The 27,111-nt window shown below is 38.2% G+C and overlaps 1 protein-coding gene across 3 annotated transcripts in view; it reads left to right on the top strand.

Moving 5' to 3' along the window:
* Positions 1 to 26,783, top strand: part of LOC106881562 (beta-1,3-galactosyltransferase 5) — a 95,077-nt gene extending 68,294 nt beyond the window's left edge. For all 3 annotated transcript variants that reach the window (XM_052972265.2, XM_089362042.1, XM_089362043.1), the window contains one exon: positions 25,167 to 26,783. In XM_052972265.2, the coding sequence (XP_052828225.2) occupies positions 25,275 to 26,483 (1,209 nt within the window). In that variant the 5' untranslated portion in view covers positions 25,167 to 25,274 and the 3' untranslated portion in view covers positions 26,484 to 26,783. The remainder of the gene's footprint in view (positions 1 to 25,166) is intronic.
* The last annotated feature ends 328 nt before the right edge of the window (positions 26,784 to 27,111 follow it).

Raw genomic sequence — 27,111 nt, forward strand, 5'->3', positions numbered from 1 at the left:
TATACCCCTCCGCACAATTTTAGGCCTTATGTCTATAGTATGGGTGCAGGCGTGGCTGTGTGCTTACTGACCACATAGTTCCAGGTTAATTCCTACTGCGTCACACCTTCTTCTATAGCCTTGGGTCAATCAATGCCTTGTGAGTGGATTTGGTAGATGGAAACTGAAGGAAGTCCATCATATATATGTATTTATATATGTATGTGTGTGTATATGTTTGTGTGTCTGTGTTTGTCCCCCCACCATCGCTTGACAACTGATGGTGGTGTGTTTACGCTCCCCGTAACATAGCGGTTCGGCAAAAGAGACCGATAGAATAAGTACTAGGCTTACAAAGAATAAGTCCTGGGGTCGATTTGCTCAACTAAAGGCAGTGCTCCAGCATGGCCACAGTCAAATGACTGAAACAAGTAAAAGAGCGTAGAAAAATATTATTACAATTGAGAGAGGCATTATGCTGGTAATAAACACACACACAGGTTCAGTAGGGCTGCCAGCATGTGTTTATTACCGGCATAATACCTCTCCCAAGGTTTAATCATATTTCTTTCAATACACGTATCCACATCAAGAATCTTGCACACCAAATACACATACGAAAAAAAAAATTATTATTATTATCATTATTATTATTATTATTATTATTATTATTATTATTATTGAGCCTGGTGTTGCCATCCGGTTTCACCAGTCCTCAGTCAAATCGTCCAACCCATGCTAGCATGGAAAGCGGACGTTAAACGATGATGATGATGATCATTAGTCAGCAAGCTGGAAGAATCATTAAGCTTATCAGACAAAATGCTTACCAGCTTTTCATCTGTCCTTACATTCTGAGTTCAAATTCCACCGAGGTGGACTTTGCCTTTCATTCTTTCAGGGTTGATAAATTAAGTACCAATCAAGTACTAGGGTTGATATGATTGATTATTCCCCTTCCCACAAATTCCAGGCCTTGTGCCTATGGTAGAAAGGATTATTATTATTATTATTATTATTATTAGTAGTAGTAGTAGTAGTAGTAGTAGTAGTAGTAGTAGTAAGGTGGCAAGCTGGCAGAAACGTTAGCATGCTGGTATGGTTTCTTCGACTGGATGCCCTTTCTAATGCCAACCACTCCAAGAGTGTAATGGGTGTTTGTGACAAGCCACCAGCATGGGTGCCCTTTACATGACACTAGTTTCAGTGACAACTACAATTTCATGGGTGCCACCTACATGAGATTGGCAACAGCCATGACTATGGTTTCACTTGGCTTGATGAATCTTCTCAAGCTTGATGAATCTTCTCAAGATAGTGCTGTGGTATTAAGTATCGCATAAATAAATGATGTTGAATTAGTATAAAATGAGACTAATTACATTAGTACATACATGGGTTTGGACACACCTAGTTAGATGAAAACACAAATGTTGTCAACTAACCAACTGCGCAAATGAAGCGATTAATCATTTAGATTGACACAAATATATTATCATATATACGTTAGTGTATCACAAACATAATATGAAGCGAGGTGTAAAATTTTGAACTTGGACGCTCCGTGCATATCACCAAAGGTCTTGGTTACTTGTCATCTCCTCCATGAGGCCCAACATTCGAAGCTCATGTTTCACCACCTTGTCCTTCATCTCCATGAAGCTCAGCATTTATAGAACTGGCTACGAACAACAGCCATGATTACAATTTCACAGGTGCCATTTACATGACACCAGCAACGGCTATGACTATAATTTTACTTGGCTTGACGAGTCTTCTCAAGCACAGCATATCACCAAAAGTCTCAGTAACTAATCATTACTTCACCACCTCATCTCATATCTTCCAGGGTCTACTCTACCACAGGTTCCCTCCTCAGTTAGAGATTAGCACTTCTTTATACAGCTGTTCAGCCTGTTTCTTTGCTGTAGTGGCCCTATCAACTATATTGTTCCTTTACCATATCACCCAAGGTCTGGTTGGGACTTTGCACCATCCACAGATTTGGTCTGTGGCTCTCACTAAGTTGTCTCATAGATATAATTACAAAAAGGCTCCAATTTCCAGTCCTTAGACTGACTCATTTCCAATCACCAACTGGTAAACCAAACCAAGCCTGCTTTTCTTTTGAATATTTTTGAAATACAAAATGAAAGTTTGAAGAAAATCCTTACGCTCTTTCATTTAAAAGCTTTTGTGGATGATGTGTGTGTGTGTGTGTGTGTGTGTGTGTGTGTGTGTGTGTGTGTGTGTGTGTGTGCATATATGCATAAGTGTATATGTCTGCATCTGCACAGGCACATGCAGAATGAACACACCTAGACACACTCATTGTTTTAAATGTCATTAATTAAAAGTATTAATTAAAAGTATTACTTGAATAACGACACAATTTCATGACTTAGCTTGCATGGAGTTTAAGTCATTTATATTATCACAAGAACCAGAAAGGAAATCAAAAATGTGAGTTTGTTGCAGCTGTTTTGCACATGTTGTTCACAGAAAGTTTTTAAAGAAAAGAACTTCAGGATAAGAAGTGCTTTCTTCAAACTTTCATTTCATATTTCAAAAAGTTTTCGAACCAAATATTTCAAAAGAAAACAGAAGAGAGAAACTGAAAGAAGCCCATTGTATAGACATATATGTATATATGTATAAATATAGATAGATAGATAGACAGACAGACAGACAGGCAGGCAGGCAGGCAGGCAGACAGGCATAAATATAATTATAATATACCAGGTTATCTCGAAAGCTTTTTCATATTTCTAAGCTTTAATTAATAGTGCAAACAGATTCATTATCATCATCACCATCATTTAGTATCTGCTTGCCATGCTGGCATGGGTTAGGCAGTTTGACTGGAACTGGTAAGCTTGAGAGCTGCACCAAGTTCCAGTCTGATTTGGTATGGTTTCTACGGTTGGATGCCCTTCCTAACACCAACCACTCAGAGAGTGTAGTGGGTGCTTTTTATGTGCCACTGGCACAGGGGCCAGAGGGGGCTGGCATCGACTATGTTTGGATGGTACTTTTTACATGCCACCAGCATGGGAGCCAGTCAAGGCAGTGCTGGCATCAGCCACGTTCGGATGGTGCTTTTTTATGTGCCACCTGCACAGGAGCCCGTCAGGGCAAGGGGGTTGGCATCAACCACATTCAGATGGGGCATTTTACATGCCACCAGTACGGGGAGCCAGTCAGGTGGAGCTGGCATCAGCCACAACTACAATTTCCATTTGATTGTGGTTTGATTTGATTTCGATGTACTTGACTCAATATGTCTCCTCAAGCACAGCATGTCACCCTATAATCCAAGGTACTTTTTGAGTGGGCTGGTTATGTGACACTGGTGTAGGGTACAGCTGTGATCTCACTTTATTTGCTGGGTCTTCTCAGTCACAGCATACCTTCAGAGGTCTTGGTCTTTCATCGTTGCTTCGTAGAGGCAATGACAAAGCATTACAAATAAGCATTACATTTGACAGAGTCATCTGAATGCTAATGGATTTAACTCTTATATGTGAGATGTGTGAATGTTCTCTCAAGAAATAAATGTCCATTGCTTACAGGTGGCTTTAAGGGGTGTTCTTTCATCAACGTGAATATTTCTATGTCCCTTCACAATTGATATATAGCTATTAACCTTATGATGGGGTCCATCCATGCTTTTGACTCCTATTGTCTTCTTAAACCAGCTAGATTTTCAGGAACCCTGCTCACCAGGCAACCGTGAGATGAGAAGATGGTTCATTTAGCAATAATAACCTGACAATGCAACAGTTTGTATTGTAGTACACATTACCTATAGCACTCATGAGTGACCTCACACACACACACACATACACTCTCCCAACACCCCACACCCACACTCACACCTTACATATGCAATCTCTCCCACTCACACATTGTCTCAAATTAGACTGGTGTATAAATACTCAATATAATAAGGCTGTTATCTTTGTTAGGTATGTGACAGCTGGAGGCAGACATGTACTTATAGAAATGCGTGTATGTGTGTGTGTATATATATATATATATATAAACATACATACATACATACATACATATATATATATATATATATATATATATATATATATATATATGTATATATATATATATATATATATATATATATATATATATAGTGTAGTATATTGCCACTTGAGTGTGGCTGACCCCTAGGGGTGGATGTTACTGTTGCTTTTAGCCCCAGGAGGACATCTCCTCCAGCTGGCTTATCGACACACTACTGTGTTCTGTTTACCAAGGGAAGTTACCCCTTCCATCATGATCTGTAGCACGAACGGACCCGGGTTTCAGGGTTATTTCCCTTCGTTGGCGTTCGATAGTCACTGATCTGTGATGAGAGAGATAAAATCCTGGCAATCTTATATCTACTTTTCCAGTGAAATTCTTCACTGATATCGAAAAGGTGAAAACAAGCAATGTTAATTCTCTAAATGAAGTATTAACAGTAACTGCACGATAAAGTGTAGTATATTGCCACTTGAGTGTGGCTGACCCCTAGGGGTGGATGTTACTGTTGCTTTTAGAGATGTCCTCCTGAATTGTGCCAAAGGACCTATGTTGTATATGAGATCATCTGTGGCAAATGTGGTGCATCCTACATCAGAAGCATGACAAGAAAACTGCCACCGGTGGTGGTGGCAGTGGTGGTATGTGGTGATGGCGACAACGGTGGTGATGGTGGCATGTAGTAGGACGAAGTGATTTGTAATACTGGCTTCAAGTTTGGGCACAAGGCCAGTAATTTCAGGAGAGGGTGAGGTCAATGACATTGACCCCAGTTCTCAACTGGTACTTATTTTATTGACCCTGAAAGAATGAAAAACAAAGTTGAGCTCGGCAGAATTTGAACTCAGAACATAAAGACAAATGGAATGCTGCTAAGCATTTTACCTAGTGCAGCAACAACTCTGTCTGTTGAAAATCCATATTTCAGGCAGCTAAATTGATTTAATGATCACCTTGTTCGATTAAATGGAGCCACTTGAAACGGGTTATACTGCATTACTACATGACATCCTGTTACTTATTTTGATTTTATTCACTGGATAATACTACACTGATTGGTGCTTCAACTTAAGTACCTAATTCAACTGAATCTTAATTACTTCTTTTATATATATATATACAGGGTGCGGTGAATAAATTGTTGTCAAATTACACAAAAATGAAAATGACACTGATCTCTCATTTTAACAAATATATTTACCAAAATTACGTAAAAGTGTCTTGAAATACTAAACAGTAAATTTATTCAATAAAATTGCCATTGACTTCAACCATGGCCTCCAGATGACTTCAGAATCTCCTGCAACTCTTCTGGACAGTCTCCTTGTTTAAGTTGGTGAAGCTGTCATAATCTTTGCCTTCAGTTCATCTTTCATGTTACAAAGAGTTTTGTTAGTCTCTCCCTCAATTGTTCCCCACACATAATAATCAAGGAGGAGTTAAGTGGCCAGAATTTGTCTGACAACTATGACTGGATTTTCCTACTTGTTTTGCATGGTGCACAGTCTTGTTGCCAGACATAAAATCTTCCTTCTTGACCCAGGGTTGCACTACTTCTTCCAGGCACTTGATGTAAGCCTCTGTGTTGAGTCTGAGGTTGTGTAGGAAGATGAATGGAGGCATAATGTCGCCATCACTAGTGATCACTCCAAACACCATGATGTTGACTGGATGTTTGATTTTTATCACTCTCAGTACATGTTTTGAGGATACAGCAAGCCAATGGTTGTTCTGTGTGTTCACCATCTGATCCTGGCAGAAATTTTTCTCATCTGAGAAAACCAAGGTATGTTCAGTTGCAGGGGATGCTTGAGTTTGTTCAAAAGCTTCATAGCACAGTCTTTCCTCTTGTCCTTGATGACTTGGGATAAAAATCAGCCCGTTCACATCTTGTATGAGGAATACCAAATGTCTTTATGTTCTACCTGCCTGATAAGAAACTCAGACAATCCCATGGACCTGATTGAATTGGAGGGATCATTGTCGATCATGGCCTGGATCTCACCAACAAATTCAAGAGTTCTTTTCTTATCAGAACAGTTAGAGTGAGTTTTCTGAGCTACCATACTTCCATAATCACCATTAGATTCATCCATCTTTTTCCGAATCTTCTGCACTCTCCTCAGATTGATGCCCAAACACTATGAAATGTTCATATTGGAACTTCCAGCGTGAATGCCAAGCAGTACAGCATGTCGTTTCCAAATTCTGGCAGAGTTAATTACGTCATGGTGGTGTTTTTCTTAGAGACGGTGCCCAACTGACCCTACTATACTGTGTAGTTGAAAAATCAAAAACAAACAACGCACATGCACGAAATTAAAAATGTTAAAAGATGACAGTTTTACCCATTGTACCCTGTATATATATATATATACTCTTTTACTTGTTTCAGTCATTTGACTGTTGCCATGCTGGAGCACCGCCTTTAGTCAAGCAAATCGACCCCAGGACTTATTCATTGTAAGCCTAGTACTTATTCTATCAGTCTCTTTTGCCGAACTGCTAAGTTACGGGAACATAAACACACCACCATCAGTTGTCAAGCGATGTTGGGGGACTAACACAGACACACAAACATATACATACATATATATATATATGCATATATATATATATATATATATATATATATATATATATATATATATATATATATATATACACACACACACATATATACGACAGGCTTCTTTCAGTTTCCGTCTACTAAATCCACTCACAAGGCTTTGGTCGGCCCGAGGCTATAGTAGAAGACACTTGCCCAAGGTGCCACGCAGTGGGAATGAACCCGGAATCATGTGGTTGGTAAGCAAGCTACTTTATTTCATTTCAATTTGCCATAAAGGCAGTACACAGAGAGTAGCTACGGGCTGGACAAAAACATTAATGAGATGAAATAGATGATAAATATGATGATATAATGAGAGAAGGCAAAAGCCGTCCGCCGAACTTTGCTTCTCTATAACACTGTTCTTTATAAAATTAAATTTTCACATTGAGGCTATGAACCTCGTACATAAAAAGTCATAATTTAAGGCATTTGCCTCTTACGATTTTTCATTACACAATATGAGGCACTCGTCCTCTTAGGTTTTTTTCGCCCGATATAGCCTTCGCTTCTCTCAAGCAAAATGATGGGTCTGGGTCGGGCCACTCTTTAATACTGAATTCGCCGAGGGGGAAGGAATTCACCAACGCACTTATGTGCCTACTCGACATGACCTCCGCAGACACCTGCGGAGGCCAGTCCGGATCCTTAGTACCGGTGATGACTCCCTCTCTATGACGCTTCCTTTTATTCACAAATTTCTGCAGAGCCCCTCCCTTTCAGAATAGGATTAGCCGATCCTTTTCCTCACAGGGTGAGCCCACAGCTTCTACTGTTGGCAGCACAATTCCCGCCGACCTGCTTTCCTCCGTTGGTGGCACAATTCCCACCAACGGAGTGTCAGGAGACGCCGGCGGTGCACTATCGAGCACCGGCCGTGCCTCGTTCTTTTTCTTTGGGGCCATTGGAGTAGGGCGTACTTCCGCCTTTGCTGGAAGGTCCTCCTCCTCCTCCCCCACGATTTTTGGTGGGCAACCATTGTTGTCCACCTTCTTCCTTTTTTTTCCTTTTTTCGAGGAGGTTTCCACCTCCTCGACTTCCTCCGTCTCTCCCTCCACTGGAGGACTGGAGTTAACAACATTTGTTAACTGTTCCAGGACCTTACTCTGGTCCTGGGGACAGTCTTTCTTGATATGACCGGGCTTCAGACACCGGTGGCACTTGGGTTTACGTCCCTCAAGAATTACCGGATATTTCTGGCCGTCCATCCTCAAAAAATCCGGAAATACCAGATCCCTGGCTGATTGGGTCCACAGGGTCAAAACCACTTTTGCCCCAACCCAATCAGCTGTAGGTAACATTTTCACATTTAAGAGCTTGGCTCCACTGCCGCCCAGCCCCCATCGGATAGTATCCTCTATCCAATCAGGTTCTATACTGGGTGGCAAACCACAAATCCAAGCCCTAGTTAATTTCTTCCCACAGTATGTGGGAAGAAACAGAATTTTTTCCCCTTCTAAGGGCTGGCTCGCAAACTTGCAAGCCACCTCAGGGGTGTCAAATAGCAACCAAACCGTCGCGTATGTGACACCCCTTGCCATAAACTTGATAGTTGGCAGATATTCTGCTAACTCTTTTTCAATTTCCACTTTGGGAAAGACCGTAATGGTGTCGAGTAACCTAGCGTAGGTCCGCAACACCACCGTTCTTTCCCTGAAATCATTTAACCACTTCTTGGGTGGGATAATCTCCCACTCCACAGCAGTGGCCTTATTTTTCTTTATGTTCTCTGCCATGGTAAAAATGTCCACATAAAAATTAAACAACGAAAAATTTTTAAAACAGGCAAAAAGAGAAAACAGTTAAAAAAAGCGGAAGAAATAAAATAAACAGTTCGTACTAAAAAAGTTCATAAAAGAAGGAGAAAGGAAATACAACAGTTCAGAAAGAATAAATAAAATATAAAGTTCCAGACAGAATAACAAATTTTCAGGCCACAACAGCACTCCGGCCCGATTTGATCCCGGCTCCCCTGCAGTCATCACTTTGCTGGTAAAAATGAAATCCTTTGTGTAGTTCCACGTGGTGTAGTTCAAAGCAAGAGGAAGACTTTTCTTTAAATCTATTAGCTTTCAAAACTTGGTCTGAAAACAATAAATTCCTTCTCTGTTTTAAACAAAGTTCACAATATTCATTTGTAGTTCTCAATTCACGGCTTGAAACCAACAAACCTTTAGAAACTAAGTTCACAATTTTTGGAGGCGTATTACCTCCAAAACACTCTTCTCACCGCTAAGTGAGACATTAAGCACACCCACAGGCAGACAAAGGCGTGGAATTCAGTGGAGACACCCTGCTCGACATAAATATAAATAAACACGCGCAACAAACCCCCACTAAATCCCAAAAAACACAAAAGTCTTACCTGTAGTTGTACGTCAAAATTCACAAAAAGTTTTCTTCACTCAAAGCTGCTTTTTTTTTTTTTTTTTTTTTTGGCTCAAAGTCAAAACAAAAATTTTCGCTACTATGGGCAAGTGAACCCGCCTCCCACAAACAGCGAATACAAAATTTGTTCATGCAACGAACACAAAAAACTCGCCAAGGAAAGCGAAGATGCCACACCGCTGGACAACAATTTACTAAAAAATAAATAGAAGCAATAAATTGCTGCCCAGCTGAGATAAAAGGTTCTTGATAAATATCACATGAAACTAGCTTTTATTAGGAGAGATAACAGTCAAAAACACAATCCCTCACACACATACACACACACTGGGAGTGGGATGTCTTGTCTACCAATTCCACTACATTTTCAGTTTCTTCTTAGAACCTTTACAAAACTCAAATTTGAAATACATCATACATACACCAAGTTGGTGCAGTCAACATCAGACATGTAGGTGTTGAGGGCCATTTAAAATATTTATTTTATATATTCCCCTCTACATTTATGCTGATTCCTCCAGCCTAAATCAGTAAGTGGTTTATTTCTCCCATTATAAAGAGAAACATTTTTATACTCTGCAATGTAGCATTATTCAGACCGGATTTTAAAAACATATCTTTTACCACATGGGATTTCATGAACATGATTATGGCTGAAACCACTCACATACATACATGTATGCATGTATACATTCATACATACATACATACATACATACATACATATATGCATGCATTCTTTCTTTCTTTCTTTCATTTTTGGAATTGAATCTCCATGTATATATAAAATCATTAATAATAGTATGTAAATATTGGGTTGGAAGACCCTTTTGGATAGAAAAAGTTGTCGAAGGCTGCCCATGGGACAATAGTAGGATGTGCGTCATGTCTACAACACAAGATGTAGGTTCATGTCCCATGGGCAGCCTTCAACTTTTCCTATGCAAATAGGTTTTTCAACCTAATATTTACATAGTTTTATATGTACTTCAAGATCCAATTTCAAAAAAGAATTCTTCTATGTTTATAAATAAAACAACAACACATGCACACACACACACACACACACACACACACACACACACACACACACACACACACACACACATATACAAGGTGGCCCAGAAGTAACTGAATCCAAATGAATTTATTGAATATTGCTCATTGCTAATTTTACACCCACTTGCTAATTGTTAATTGTTCACCCACAGGGCCATGAAATGGTCTGCAAGATCCCCAGACCCCAGTCCTCCAGACTTCTTTCTCTGGAGAGCACTCAAAAATCAGGTGTTCAACTCTAAACCAAAATCTCTCAATGATCTGATACAAAGCATCATAGATGCATTGCAAGATATGCAGGAATTGTGCAAAAAAAGTAACTGCTTCAACCATTGAACAATGTCACAACTGTACTGCAAATAATGGTTTACATTTTGAACATTTGCTGTAACTTTGAGTAATTTCTGTTCTATTTATTTGTAACCTTTAACAATAATGTAGAGGCGCAATGGCCCAGCAGTTAGGGCAGCGGACTCGCGGTCAGAGGATCGCGGTTTCAATCCCCAGACCAGGCGTTGTGTGTGTTTATTGAGCGAAAGCACCTAAAGCTCTACGAGGCTCTGGCAGGTGGGGGGGGGGGCGACCTTTGTTGTACTCTTTCTTCCTGTTTCTTGAGTAAAGCTGCAATGGACTGGGGAGAGATGGTGTTGGGGTGGTTTCTTGTTTTTATTTTGTTTTGTTTTTTTTGTATTTTATGAAATATCATTTAGTAAGTAAAAAACTTTCCAGCGTGTTCTATCTACATGAATAATATCAATAAAACACGTTCTCATAATTAATCAATAGCAAAATAAGCTCATGTGTCATCAGTGATCCATCTACATACATCCACCCATCTTCCTCTCTCTCCTTCCCTCCCTCCCTCTCCCCTACTCCCCCTCCCCTCCAAACCCCCCCTCTCGCTCTCTCTCTATATATATATACTTGTATATACATGTCTAGATATGCAAGTACATGCATGAGAAGACATACATAAAACAAGACATACATAAAACAAGACATACATAAAACAAGACATACATAAAACAAGACATACAAATCTGCATGTATACATACATACATACATACATAAAATTGTTAACAAAATTGGTGATGAGTATTTACAACAGTGTGATGAACCCACATGCTGGCAGATTAACACCTGTCTATATGCTCTGGCTTCTACTGGAAAACAGTACACGAAAGATATTGAAAAAGTAAACAAAACCAAAATAGCAAAGAAAGTATCATCATGGGGTTTGAAGACAGAGAAAAAGATGACTGGTTTACAGAAGACCATTAGTCATTTAAAGGTGCTTATTGCATGCAAACATGCAAATCATTATACGTTCCCACCAAAGGAAAGTAAAGAAGGAGATAGAAATGATGTTTGGAGACAGCAAAAGGAGGACACTCATTTGCAAACTGATCACCCTCAAACAGGAGCTAAAAGCTGTCAGTGAAAAACTCCGACATCAAAAGAGAATAACCGGGAGAAGAACAATAAGCAAAAAATTTAACCACAACCAGGCAGCAATATACAGAGACATGAGAAGTATAGCAGTAAACATCATGGAAGTTCCTTCATGAGAAAATATTCTTTTCTATTCTAGGCACAAGGCCCGAAATTTTTGGTGAGGGGGCCAGTCAATTAGATCGACCCCAGTATGCAACTGGTACTTAATTTATCGACCCCCCCAAAAGGATGAAAGCAAAGTTGACCTTGGCGGAATTTGAACTCAGAATGTAAAGATAGACAAAATACCGTTAAGCATTTCGCCCAGCGTGCTAACGATTCTGCCAGCTCACCACCTTATTGTGTATGTTTATGTGCGAAAGTTGTATGTGTTTAAATGCATGTTGTGCGCATGTGCATTGTGTGTCTTTAGGAGTGCATACTATGTGTTGTAGGGGAATGCATGAAGATGCAAGATGAGATGAGGGTGATGAGAGTTTGGGGTTGAGAAGTATTGGGTGCTAGTGTGTGTGGTGTGGGAAGGTGTATGTGTGTGTAATGGTATGTGGTGTGGGTACTGAGTTGAACAGTATGTATAGGTGTTTGTATAATGGTGTGTGTGGTGAGGGTACTGGGTTAGGTGGTGTACAAGTGTGAAGGTGGAGAGGAGGGACAGTTAAAGATGGAAAATGTGTGGGAATATGTGTGGGGTTGGTGTTAGATGAAGTGAATGTCTAATTAAGGCATAAGGAGCAAAGAAATGAATGGAGAAGATTAATTCCTGTTCACGGTGGAGGTAGAAGTCTGATGGCCTCTGTGCAAAGACACTCCAAACACAAACAGATATTGTGGTAAATGATTAGCAGAGCAGAAGTGATACAAGACTGGGGTGTCATTGCCAAGACTGTTGTCTTGGAGGTGCTCAGTGAACCGGTCAGCCAAGCAGTATCACATTTGACCAATGTACAGGGAAGGACAGGGAAAGCAGGAGACACAGTAGATAATAATAATATATATGTATTCATATTATATATATATATTTATAATATATATATATTATACATGAAATATCAGAGGTTAATGGAAAATGGTTTAGTTTGTCTCTTAGAATCAAAGATAAATGGCAGATATGCAGAATGGTTACTGCACCAGACAAAATGCTTAGCAGGAGTTCTTGTGACTCTTTACATTTGGAATTCAAATGTCATCGAAGCAGACCTTTCCTTTCATTGTTTTGTGGGCTCAGTAACATAAAGTACCAGCAAAATACTGGGTTTGATGGTATAGACTAAACCTCTCCCACTGAAATTGTTGTAATGCCAACGACATGCAAGACCATCTCTTGCATGTCAGTTAATATTAAGCCATCATGGTTATTAATTTACCTAATAGATAATGTAAACCAATAGCTGGATGATAACAGCTGGAGATAAAAGGTTCTTGATAAATATCACATGAAACTAGCTTTTATTAGGAGAGATAACAGTCAAAAACACAATCCCTCACACACATACACACACACTGGGAGTGGGATGTCTTGTCTACCAATTCCACTACATTTTCAGTTTCTTCTTAGAACCTTTACAAAACTCAAATTTGAAATACATCATACATACACCAAGTTGGTGCAGTCAACATCAGACATGTAGGTGTTGAGGGCCATTTAAAATATTTATTTTATATATTCCCCTCTACATTTATGCTGATTCCTCCAGCCTAAATCAGTAAGTGGTTTATTTCTCCCATTATAAAGAGAAACATTTTTATACTCTGCAATGTAGCATTATTCAGACCGGATTTTAAAAACATATCTTTTACCACATGGGATTTCATGAACATGATTATGGCTGAAACCACTCACATACATACATGTATGCATGTATACATTCATACATACATACATACATACATACATACATACATATATGCATGCATTCTTTCTTTCTTTCTTTCATTTTTGGAATTGAATCTCCATGTATATATAAAATCATTAATAATAGTATGTAAATATTGGGTTGGAAGACCCTTTTGGATAGAAAAAGTTGTCGAAGGCTGCCCATGGGACAATAGTAGGATGTGCGTCATGTCTACAACACAAGATGTAGGTTCATGTCCCATGGGCAGCCTTCAACTTTTCCTATGCAAATAGGTTTTTCAACCTAATATTTACATAGTTTTATATGTACTTCAAGATCCAATTTCAAAAAAGAATTCTTCTATGTTTATAAATAAAACAACAACAACACATGCACACACACACACACACACACACACACACACACACACACACACACACACACACACACACATATACAAGGTGGCCCAGAAGTAACTGAATCCAAATGAATTTATTGAATATTGCTCATTGCTAATTTTACACCCACTTGCTAATTGTTAATTGTTCACCCACAGGGCCATGAAATGGTCTGCAAGATCCCCAGACCCCAGTCCTCCAGACTTCTTTCTCTGGAGAGCACTCAAAAATCAGGTGTTCAACTCTAAACCAAAATCTCTCAATGATCTGATACAAAGCATCATAGATGCATTGCAAGATATGCAGGAATTGTGCAAAAAAAGTAACTGCTTCAACCATTGAACAATGTCACAACTGTACTGCAAATAATGGTTTACATTTTGAACATTTGCTGTAACTTTGAGTAATTTCTGTTCTATTTATTTGTAACCTTTAACAATAATGTAGAGGCGCAATGGCCCAGCAGTTAGGGCAGCGGACTCGCGGTCAGAGGATCGCGGTTTCAATCCCCAGACCAGGCGTTGTGTGTGTTTATTGAGCGAAAGCACCTAAAGCTCTACGAGGCTCTGGCAGGTGGGGGGGGGGGCGACCTTTGTTGTACTCTTTCTTCCTGTTTCTTGAGTAAAGCTGCAATGGACTGGGGAGAGATGGTGTTGGGGTGGTTTCTTGTTTTTATTTTGTTTTGTTTTTTTTGTATTTTATGAAATATCATTTAGTAAGTAAAAAACTTTCCAGCGTGTTCTATCTACATGAATAATATCAATAAAACACGTTCTCATAATTAATCAATAGCAAAATAAGCTCATGTGTCATCAGTGATCCATCTACATACATCCACCCATCTTCCTCTCTCTCCTTCCCTCCCTCCCTCTCCCCTACTCCCCCTCCCCTCCAAACCCCCCCTCTCGCTCTCTCTCTATATATATATACTTGTATATACATGTCTAGATATGCAAGTACATGCATGAGAAGACATACATAAAACAAGACATACATAAAACAAGACATACATAAAACAAGACATACATAAAACAAGACATACAAATCTGCATGTATACATACATACATACATACATAAAATTGTTAACAAAATTGGTGATGAGTATTTACAACAGTGTGATGAACCCACATGCTGGCAGATTAACACCTGTCTATATGCTCTGGCTTCTACTGGAAAACAGTACACGAAAGATATTGAAAAAGTAAACAAAACCAAAATAGCAAAGAAAGTATCATCATGGGGTTTGAAGACAGAGAAAAAGATGACTGGTTTACAGAAGACCATTAGTCATTTAAAGGTGCTTATTGCATGCAAACATGCAAATCATTATACGTTCCCACCAAAGGAAAGTAAAGAAGGAGATAGAAATGATGTTTGGAGACAGCAAAAGGAGGACACTCATTTGCAAACTGATCACCCTCAAACAGGAGCTAAAAGCTGTCAGTGAAAAACTCCGACATCAAAAGAGAATAACCGGGAGAAGAACAATAAGCAAAAAATTTAACCACAACCAGGCAGCAATATACAGAGACATGAGAAGTATAGCAGTAAACATCATGGAAGTTCCTTCATGAGAAAATATTCTTTTCTATTCTAGGCACAAGGCCCGAAATTTTTGGTGAGGGGGCCAGTCAATTAGATCGACCCCAGTATGCAACTGGTACTTAATTTATCGACCCCCCCAAAAGGATGAAAGCAAAGTTGACCTTGGCGGAATTTGAACTCAGAATGTAAAGATAGACAAAATACCGTTAAGCATTTCGCCCAGCGTGCTAACGATTCTGCCAGCTCACCACCTTATTGTGTATGTTTATGTGCGAAAGTTGTATGTGTTTAAATGCATGTTGTGCGCATGTGCATTGTGTGTCTTTAGGAGTGCATACTATGTGTTGTAGGGGAATGCATGAAGATGCAAGATGAGATGAGGGTGATGAGAGTTTGGGGTTGAGAAGTATTGGGTGCTAGTGTGTGTGGTGTGGGAAGGTGTATGTGTGTGTAATGGTATGTGGTGTGGGTACTGAGTTGAACAGTATGTATAGGTGTTTGTATAATGGTGTGTGTGGTGAGGGTACTGGGTTAGGTGGTGTACAAGTGTGAAGGTGGAGAGGAGGGACAGTTAAAGATGGAAAATGTGTGGGAATATGTGTGGGGTTGGTGTTAGATGAAGTGAATGTCTAATTAAGGCATAAGGAGCAAAGAAATGAATGGAGAAGATTAATTCCTGTTCACGGTGGAGGTAGAAGTCTGATGGCCTCTGTGCAAAGACACTCCAAACACAAACAGATATTGTGGTAAATGATTAGCAGAGCAGAAGTGATACAAGACTGGGGTGTCATTGCCAAGACTGTTGTCTTGGAGGTGCTCAGTGAACCGGTCAGCCAAGCAGTATCACATTTGACCAATGTACAGGGAAGGACAGGGAAAGCAGGAGACACAGTAGATAATAATAATATATATGTATTCATATTATATATATATATTTATAATATATATATATTATACATGAAATATCAGAGGTTAATGGAAAATGGTTTAGTTTGTCTCTTAGAATCAAAGATAAATGGCAGATATGCAGAATGGTTACTGCACCAGACAAAATGCTTAGCAGGAGTTCTTGTGACTCTTTACATTTGGAATTCAAATGTCATCGAAGCAGACCTTTCCTTTCATTGTTTTGTGGGCTCAGTAACATAAAGTACCAGCAAAATACTGGGTTTGATGGTATAGACTAAACCTCTCCCACTGAAATTGTTGTAATGCCAACGACATGCAAGACCATCTCTTGCATGTCAGTTAATATTAAGCCATCATGGTTATTAATTTACCTAATAGATAATGTAAACCAATAGCTGGATGATAACAGCTGGAGATAAAAGGTTCTTGATAAATATCACATGAAACTAGCTTTTATTAGGAGAGATAACAGTCAAAAACACAATCCCTCACACACATACACACACACTGGGAGTGGGATGTCTTGTCTACCAATTCCACTACATTTTCAGTTTCTTCTTAGAACCTTTACAAAACTCAAATTTGAAATACATCATACATACACCAAGTTGGTGCAGTCAACATCAGACATGTAGGTGTTGAGGGCCATTTAAAATATTTATTTTATATATTCCCCTCTACATTTATGCTGATTCCTCCAGCCTAAATCAGTAAGTGGTTTATTTCTCCCATTATAAAGAGAAACATTTTTATACTCTGCAATGTAGCATTATTCAGACCGGATTTTAAAAACATATCTTTTACCACATGGGATTTCATGAACATGATTATGGCTGAAACCACTCACATACATACATGTATGCATGTATACATTCATACATACATACATACATACATACATACATATATGCATGCATTCTTTCTTTCTTTCTTTCATTTTTGGAATTGAATCTCCATGTATATATAAAATCATTAATAATAGTATGTAAATATTGGGTTGGAAGACCCTTTTGGATAGAAAAAGTTGTCGAAGGCTGCCCATGGGACAATAGTAGGATGTGCGTCATGTCTACAACACAAGATGTAGGTTCATGTCCCATGGGCAGCCTTCAACTTTTCCTATGCAAATAGGTTTTTCAACCTAATATTTACATAGTTTTATATGTACTTCAAGATCCAATTTCAAAAAAGAATTCTTCTATGTTTATAAATAAAACAACAACAACACATGCACACACACACACACACACACACACACACACACACACACACACACATATACAAGGTGGCCCAGAAGTAACTGAATCCAAATGAATTTATTGAATATTGCTCATTGCTAATTTTACACCCACTTGCTAATTGTTAATTGTTCACCCACAGGGCCATGAAATGGTCTGCAAGATCCCCAGACCCCAGTCCTCCAGACTTCTTTCTCTGGAGAGCACTCAAAAATCAGGTGTTCAACTCTAAACCAAAATCTCTCAATGATCTGATACAAAGCATCATAGATGCATTGCAAGATATGCAGGAATTGTGCAAAAAAAGTAACTGCTTCAACCATTGAACAATGTCACAACTGTACTGCAAATAATGGTTTACATTTTGAACATTTGCTGTAACTTTGAGTAATTTCTGTTCTATTTATTTGTAACCTTTAACAATAATGTAGAGGCGCAATGGCCCAGCAGTTAGGGCAGCGGACTCGCGGTCAGAGGATCGCGGTTTCAATCCCCAGACCAGGCGTTGTGTGTGTTTATTGAGCGAAAGCACCTAAAGCTCTACGAGGCTCTGGCAGGTGGGGGGGGGGCGACCTTTGTTGTACTCTTTCTTCCTGTTTCTTGAGTAAAGCTGCAATGGACTGGGGAGAGATGGTGTTGGGGTGGTTTCTTGTTTTTATTTTGTTTTGTTTTTTTTGTATTTTATGAAATATCATTTAGTAAGTAAAAAACTTTCCAGCGTGTTCTATCTACATGAATAATATCAATAAAACACGTTCTCATAATTAATCAATAGCAAAATAAGCTCATGTGTCATCAGGACCTTTGTTGTACTCTTTCTTCCTGTTTCTTGAGTAAAGCTGCAATGGACTGGGGAGAGATGGTGTTGGGGTGGTTTCTTGTTTTTATTTTGTTTTGTTTTTTTTGTATTTTATGAAATATCATTTAGTAAGTAAAAAACTTTCCAGCGTGTTCTATCTACATGAATAATATCAATAAAACACGTTCTCATAATTAATCAATAGCAAAATAAGCTCATGTGTCATCAGGACCTTTGTTGTACTCTTTCTTCCTGTTTCTTGAGTAAAGCTGCAATGGACTGGGGAGAGATGGTGTTGGGGTGGTTTCTTGTTTTTATTTTGTTTTGTTTTTTTTGTATTTTATGAAATATCATTTAGTAAGTAAAAAACTTTCCAGCGTGTTCTATCTACATGAATAATATCAATAAAACACGTTCTCATAATTAATCAATAGCAAAATAAGCTCATGTGTCATCAGGACCTTTGTTGTACTCTTTCTTCCTGTTTCTTGAGTAAAGCTGCAATGGACTGGCGTCCCGTCCAGCTGGGGGGGAACACATACGCCATAAAAACCAGGAAACCGGCCCCTGATATAGTTTGTACTACTTACAGTTATAGCTACATAGCTTGTCACAACTACATTGCTTTATTGAGCATTTAATATCATTAAATCAATCTCATCAATAAACAAAACATCTGAATGATCTATCTCATCAAGATGTTTTGTTTTATCAAGTTTTGAATTGAAATTTCCTTCAAATAAGGAAACTAACATTATATTCTATGTCTGTAGGATTCAAGGTGATTACAACTTGTTGGGTACAACCTATTTAGGTATTTCGGTGGCATAAAATCTTAAATGAAAACCTCACATATGAGTTTAGAGTATAAGTCTGGGGTATTAATCAATTAATCATGAGTAAAAATCGGTACTATATGGCTGGAGTGTACGTCTGGGGTACAGTTATGGAATACAACTTTGAGAATAGCACAAGGGATCACTAAATAAATTGACAGACAGAGAGACAAGCAGAGTGACTGATTGCAGAGCTGAATAGACACACAGCCAGACAAGCCGTCCTTATTCTCTCTCTCTCTCTCTATCTATCTATCTATCTATCTATCTATCTATCTTCCTTCCTTCCTTCTCTCCTTCCTTCCTTCCCGCCTTCATTCCTTTCTTTTTTTATTTCTCTCTCTCTCCCTTTCTCTCTTTCTTTCTCTCAATCTCTTTCTCTATTTCTCTCTCTCTCGCTCTTTCTTTCTTTCTTGCTTCCTCTCTCCCTCTCTTCCTTTCTTTCTTCCTTCCTTCCTCCCTTTCTTTCTTCTTTTTTTTTTACCACATGTGAAAGAGGCAGACATTGACAGACCTAGACATAAATGTGTATAAAACAGACAGCTTTACTTTGCTGGGTGTGAGAGGAGCAGAAACTGAGAGACATAATTTAGTGGGAGAGAAGAGAGAGAGAGAGAGAGAGAGAGAGAGAGAGAGAGAGAGAGAGAGAGAGAGAGAGAGAGAGAGAGAGAGAGAGAGAGAGAGAGAGAGAGAGCCTGTGACGTAAAAAGGCAACTAGGCAGAGAGATATCATTGGCTGTGGGCTTAGATTTGCTTACAGTATCCTACATAGATGTATTATAGTTGTGGCAGGAAGTCATTACGTATATAATCATTACATATAATCATTACATATAATCATTACATTCTAATCATGACAAAGGACACCACTACAGTTATTTAAACATATTCTTTTACTTCTTTTAGTCATTTGACTGCGTCCATGCTAGAGCATTGTCTTAAAGAGTATTAGTCGAACAAATTGACCCGAGGACTTATTTTTTAAGCCTAGTATTTGTTCTATTGGTCTCTTTTGCCAAACCTCTAAGTTATGGGGGATGTAAACACACCAACACTGGTGACAAACACACACATGTAAATGTATATATACATATGTGGTTGTTACATACATGTACACCTATATATATAAATGTGCTGTAGTTTAACCAACAGGCTAATCTTCAGAACACTTCATGGTAAGTTAAAACATTTACCACACACATAAACACATATGTATATCTATTTCATTTCCGGAATAGTGGATCTGGAAGCACACATAAAGCTATAAATAACAGCATGCAAATATTGGCTGTAGTGGCACAACACAGGGTCTATTGCACTGAAACAGTTCAGTAATGGTTGTAATAAAATGCCTAAGTTATTGTAATAAAAGAATTTGATATTGATTGTGGTGCAGGTGTAACTGTGTGGTTAAGAAGCTTGCTTACCAACCATGTGATTTGGGGTTCAAGCCATCATATGGCACCTTGAATAAGTGTTTTCTTCTGTAACTCAGCAATGAGAAAATTAGCTCAATGTTACGTGTTTTTTGTTCTGGTATCTTAGCTAGAACCCAATTCTTCTGCATTTGGGAGATCCTAAAGTTTATCTCACTTGGAAGAATAAATTTTATTCTACTCTCATAGAAGTTTATAAACAGACATTTGGTTCAGTATTTTGGGACACAGAAGCATGTTGATCAATGATTTCGGGAGGACTTTTTTTTAATCTCCAGAGCATGTTCCATAATAGCTTACTTTTACTCAACCATCTCCCATACTGCCCCTGTGCATTGGTTAACTCCCTTTACAATACAGTATTCATTTAACTGCCTTTTTATTCTGATTTCAAATTTCACTGAGTTAGCTTCGCTCTTCATCCTTCCAAGTTTGATTAAAATAAAGTACCAATGACCTACTTGGGTTAATACAATTGACTAAAGCTCTTCACAAGAACTGTTATTATGTTAAAAACTAATATTGTTATTTTGTTTATTCTACAAATTTCTTCAACAGATGCTAGCAGTCTGTTCGTCATTTCTCATTGTTACCATTATTGATGGGAAAAAAAAGACCTTTCTGTAATTGTTTTACAAAGATTAACCTTAGTAGTTCATTTCAAAAGAAATATTTTATTATAAATACTCAAAGTTGAAACTACACTATTGACTAAAATTTAGAGCAGCTGACTTCAGATAAAATTGAATTCTCTGTTTATTCATACATTGGCACATTATCACGGTTATTGTTTTTCATATTTGTATTCCACTCAATATTCATTGGGGTGACAATGGTGGTGGTGGTGGTGGTGGTGGTGGTGGTGATCTATGACTTTGTTGTTGTTGTTAGTGGTGGTGGAATGCTTAGTTTAAATGGTGGTGGTAGTAGTAGTAAGATGGATATGTCGGTAATGATGGCAGCACTGTATATTTCATTTGTTGTATATGCACATGTGCTATGTGTGGGTGTATGTGTGCATAGATGTTTATATATGTGTGTGTGGGGGGGGGGGGGGTATGTGTGCATGGATATATATACATATGCATTATATATCATCATCATCATCATCATCGTTTAACGTCCGTTTTCCATGCTAGCATGGGTTGGACGATTTGACTGAGGACTGGTGAAACCAGATGGCTACACCAGGCTCCAATCTGATTTCGCAGTTTCCTTCACTCGCTCCTAAAATCTTTGCCGAATTAATACGACCATAAAAGGATGATCAGATAAGTCTCTCTCTGTCTTCTAGCCATGCTTTTACTTTCTATTTATTTATGCCTTGATCTTTACATACCTTACACATTGCTTATTTCATGTTTTCAGTTATATTTCCTTCACACAGTCACTTAACGCTATAACTTTGTCTTAGATATATATATATACACATACACATTATATATATATATATATATCATCATCATCATTTAACGTCCGTTTTTCATGCTGGCATGGGTTGAACGGTTCTTGATGTTACTACTGTTGCAGACAGTTTTCACTGGAGCTTCTTTTGGTCCTTCTATGGGGGGAAGGGGAAGCACTTGGTCTTTATGTGTCTCAACTGTCTACAGTTATAACACTTCAGCCTTCTGCCTTCCACCACAACCCTAAGCCTCACTTCATCTCCCACCGTTATAGTGTTGACCATTTCTTCTATGTCCTCTAAGGCAGCCTGGATTATCATTTCCAGTGTCTGCCCTAGACTATTCTTTGCTGGTACTTTTGTCACCTGTAGGATTGTAATCCTTTCCTCAAACCCCATTAAAATTGCCACTATTATCCAGTTTACATCCACTTCTGGAGGTATTCCTTCCACCCTTACCCTGAATACATGTCTTCCCAGGTAGATAAGTAGAAGGACTACCTCGTCTGTCTTCATGAAGGTCATAGAATGATACCTGGCAATCACCTCGCTGGTAAACTGTACTTCCACTGTTGTGAACTTCGACCCTCTGGCAGGGTAGGTAATGTCCTGCCAGATGAATCTTAGTCCTTTTTCTATTCGTTTTTTTTTTGCCAATATCTCCACCTTATTGGATTTCAGGTTATATTTTCTGTATGTGATACTTCTTTCCTTGATAAATCTTGTGCTGCCGCTGGGTGGGGTGACACCTTCACCTTGTGTCTTTCTCTCTTCAACATTCCTTTGTATTTTTGCATTTTCTTTTTGTTATCACCAGCTGCAGCTGCAAAGTTCATTTTCTTCCATTCTTCCATTACTTTGTCAATCCTCTCCAGACTTCTCCTCGGGTCCTCCTCAGACGAGGTCATAGGTAACAAACTAAAGCTCTCATAGTCCATCTCAGTATTCACAGCACTTTCCCCTTCAACCAAGGGAAAATACTAGCAGTACCACCACCACAAGGCAGCAAAAATAGAGTGTAGAAAAACACAAAACAACAGAATAACATTACAATTACATGAAACGAGCGAGTGACTTATGAGAACTCAGAACCTTGGTAGATTTCTATGGACTTCTGGGAGAATTCTTCTCTTATTTCTTTACAGTTTAAATCCCGTTAAGATCTGCTTTGGCTTTTATCCTTTCAGGATCCATAAAAGAAGATATCATTCCAGTGCAATGGGTGGGTGGAACTGGTAGAGTGTTGCACAAAATACTTTTGCAGTATTTGTTTTGGGTCTTCACATTCTAAGTTCCCTAGGCAGATGTGATGAACTTACCTGTGTCTAGCCAACATTGGGTCTGCTATTCTGAACCCATCCACTCACCCACCCCAGCATTACCGTTGTGAACCCCACCACCAGAGTGAGAACCACTTGACCCTACTGATGCAAACCCACCTAAAACTGTCTCAGCTTCTATGATACAAACTTCCTGTTTTAAATTGATCTAAATTAAAACCTTCCTTGAAAATTTCATATTAATTTATGTTCAAGGTACCAGCTTAATAAAGGTTTCAAATTTTGGCACAAGGCCAGCAATTTCAGGGGAGGGGTAAGTTAATCTCATTGACCCCAGTGCTCAACTGGTTCTTATTTTATTGGCCCTATAAATTCCTTGATGGAATTTGAACTCAGAAGGTAAAAACAGATGAAACACTTCTAAGCATTTTCTTCAACACCTTACACCAGCTCAATAATAGCAAGACTATTTTATTAAAATATTTTATTATCTTTACAGTCAATTGAATCAAAAGTAGAGTATCTTAACAAAAATAACAAAAGGGTTGTTAGTTCTTAGTAGGTATCAACCACAGTGTGGCATAGTTTGCTGGTTAGATATATTTTGCCTATTAAACAAGAAACTAAATTAATTTTGCAGTCTACTATAGTGTGCCATAGTTTACAAACACTGGCAGCATCATTGATCCTATTGATATTTATACAAAAATGTACCAGTTATATACTGAATCTAGGATTCAGTATATAATTCCCAGTAATATATAAATAAGTAGCATGGCAAATTTTCCTTTTTTTCTTTCCTTCTGGGTTTGATAAAATAAAATACTAGTCAAGTATTGTAGTTGATGTAATTGATTGCACCCAATCCACCTGTAAGTTCATGGTAATGGGACAACCTATTGAAGGCCACAGACTAAGGAAGATCTGGTGGTGAAATAGTGAGGTTGACAGGGTTATAGAATTGAAAAGACAAGCTTGGAAAGACTGGAAAAATTTTAGCACCAAATAATTATACCAGATAGCTAGAAGGAAAGCTAGGCTTCATATTTACATAACAAAGGGAGAAATAGGAAAAGTTTGCCAATGTTCTAAAGGCATAAGGTGTTTCAGATTGCAAGACAATGTATCAGAGAAAGTCGAGATGTTGTATGCTAGAAATATGTACTGATAGATACTGGTGCACCTGTACTTAGTGATCGTGAAAAGATAGAGGCATGGTAGTGCTACTACGAAAGGCTCCTAATGTGGAGAATGCATGGGAGAAAGAATGTCTTTCCAATGTGAACCCAGCAGAGGGTTCCAGCTGTCCTGGTTGACAGCAGTAGATAAATAGTGCAAATGTAATTGACTTCTCCCCCTCTCCCAAAACTGCAGGCCTTGTGCCAAAATTTGAAATTAGTAGGTATATCTCTTCAGACCAGGTGTTGAGGCAAATATTAGAATATTTTTGAAACTCTAAAGCTGAAAGCAAGAGTTTAAAAAATTATAATCTTATAAACAATAACTCATCTCAGGGAATTAGACAGCAATATACTGGGGCCCATACAATTAACTATACTCCTTCCCTTGAATTATTATTCTTGTGTCTGGGAACAAATCCATTAGCAAATTTTCTAAATGATCTGTCTCTTTGTCGTAGCCACTTCACTTCGCTTACATCTTTTAATGCATAAACATTATAGGCCACTCTTTCACTCATTGATAATGTATCAGTTATTATCATTATGCCATAAATACTCCAACCCATACCAGCATGGAACATGAATGTGAAATGATGGTGACAGTGATAATGGTTATGAAGAGGGGAGGAAGGAGGAGGATGAGTTGCTTAATCTAAAGAATTTGTTTCAAGTTGCACTATTTTTTTATATATTTTGTATAATATATATTTTGTATTTACTGTTCTAATTGATAATTAAATTAACTGGAATGCGTTACTTCCACTTCAAGGTTACAGTCAAAGATGTGGAATTACTGCTTTATATAAACTGGATACTAACAACCAATTGAAGGAAAGGTAACCAATTCTTTACCTGCACTGCATGATATTCTTCAATCATGGCAAATGCTCTATGGATTTTTAAATTATTATTTTTGCTCGGACTTTCAATGCTAATGTATTCAGCATTTCTATTGGTTCCTAGACCAAGCATCTCACAAAAACTTCACAAATTCAAAGAAGACTTTATTTCTGTATATAAAATTAGACTTCAACAGAAAATACCAGAAGTGGAAGTATTACCAATTCCAACAGAACATATGTTTTTCTCTCAGATTTTAACTGAATCTAAAACAAACTCAGTTAAGGAAAATTTGCCAAAAGAGCAACTTGACCAGTGGTTAAGACGTTTCCATCCACAACCTACACACAAATTTGACCATTCAAAACATAAGCATTTCCAAAAAACACTTATTTCTAATGATAATCTGTGTCATAATTCACCTGTTGATATCTTGGTATATATTCAGAGTTCTCCAGAGAACCATGCACGACGTCAAGCAATCCGTGAGAGTTGGGGAAATGGGGCCGTTTTTCTAGATATATATATGAAACTTGTGTTTGTGGTTGGTAAATCAACCAATAAGGAAAGCCAACACAAAACAAAAGCAAGCATTACTTACGAAAGTATACAATACAAAGATATTCTTATGCTTGACATTCTGGACACCTTCCAAAACATAACTTTGAAAAGTATAACTTCTCTTCACTGGATTTACAATATTTGCCCACAGGCAAAATACATTCTCAAGACAGATGATGATATTTATGTAAACGTTTTTCAACTAATCGAGTATTTTATGCCTCAAGTGTGGAATAAAGATAAAGCAATAATTTGCCATTATAAAACTAAAGGAACAAGTCCAATTGTTCGGGCCTCAAGTAGTAAATGGTATGTTCCTAACAACGTTTTTGTAGGAAAGCAATATTATCCTTTTGGTTTCTGCACTGGTTATGCCATTCTCTTCACATCAAATCTTCTCCCAGAAATGTACAATGTGTCTCTCACAGCGCCTTACATTGGAATCGACGATGTTTATGCTTTTGGTCTGTTGCTAAAAGACATAAAAAATATTACTGTTATCAATGCACAACGCAACTTTACTCTTAACCAAAATGCTGCTCTTTCTGAATACGAAGGTTCTAAACCAATATCACATGTTGTGGCAAGTGCCTGGGCCCAAAACAGTATGAGCCGCTTCTGGTATGCTTCTATCCGCAGACTTTCTGAATGGGGAAAATTACATTGTAGACTGAGCGCCAAATAAAAAGCAGCATAACTGAGTGAGTGCAGTATACATGTGTGTGTATTTGTCATATATAATGTTTTACTTGTTCTTGTTTTTGATGATCTTTCTTCATTCAAAAAAAATAAGATTGAGAGAGAGAAAGAAAATATTTTTAGAGAAAACAAAAATCTCTCTTTAATTTTCTTTGTGACACCAGCTTGAAGTTTGAGACAGTTCTCTAAAAGACTTTAAAGATTCTGTTTACGCTCAGCTCATGAATATGTTTCTGTAAAGTTCTATACATTTCAAGGATTAAAAATAAAAATTTGAACATTTTAATTTTATATTCAGTTTTTCATTTTTATTTTTTTCTGCAAAGAGTACTGGAATTTAAAACTTGTTACCATCATCATCATCATCATTGACATTTAATGTCTGTTTTCTATGCTGGCAAAAGTTGGCTGGCTTGACAGGAACTGGCAGGGCCAAGCACTGCACCATGTTCTAAAGTCAGTTTTGGCTTGGTTTCTATGGCTGGATGTCCTTCCTAACACCAGCAACCTTACAGAGTGTACAGGGTGCTTTTTACATGGCACTATCACCAGTGCTTTTGATATGGCACAGCACCCACACCAATACATTTTGCATGGCACTGTGGTTTTAGGGT

This window comes from Octopus bimaculoides, chromosome 13, assembly GCF_046866305.1.
Source record: "Octopus bimaculoides isolate indiv1 chromosome 13, ASM4686630v1, whole genome shotgun sequence".
In the NCBI taxonomy this organism is placed as follows: domain Eukaryota; kingdom Metazoa; phylum Mollusca; class Cephalopoda; order Octopoda; family Octopodidae; genus Octopus; species Octopus bimaculoides.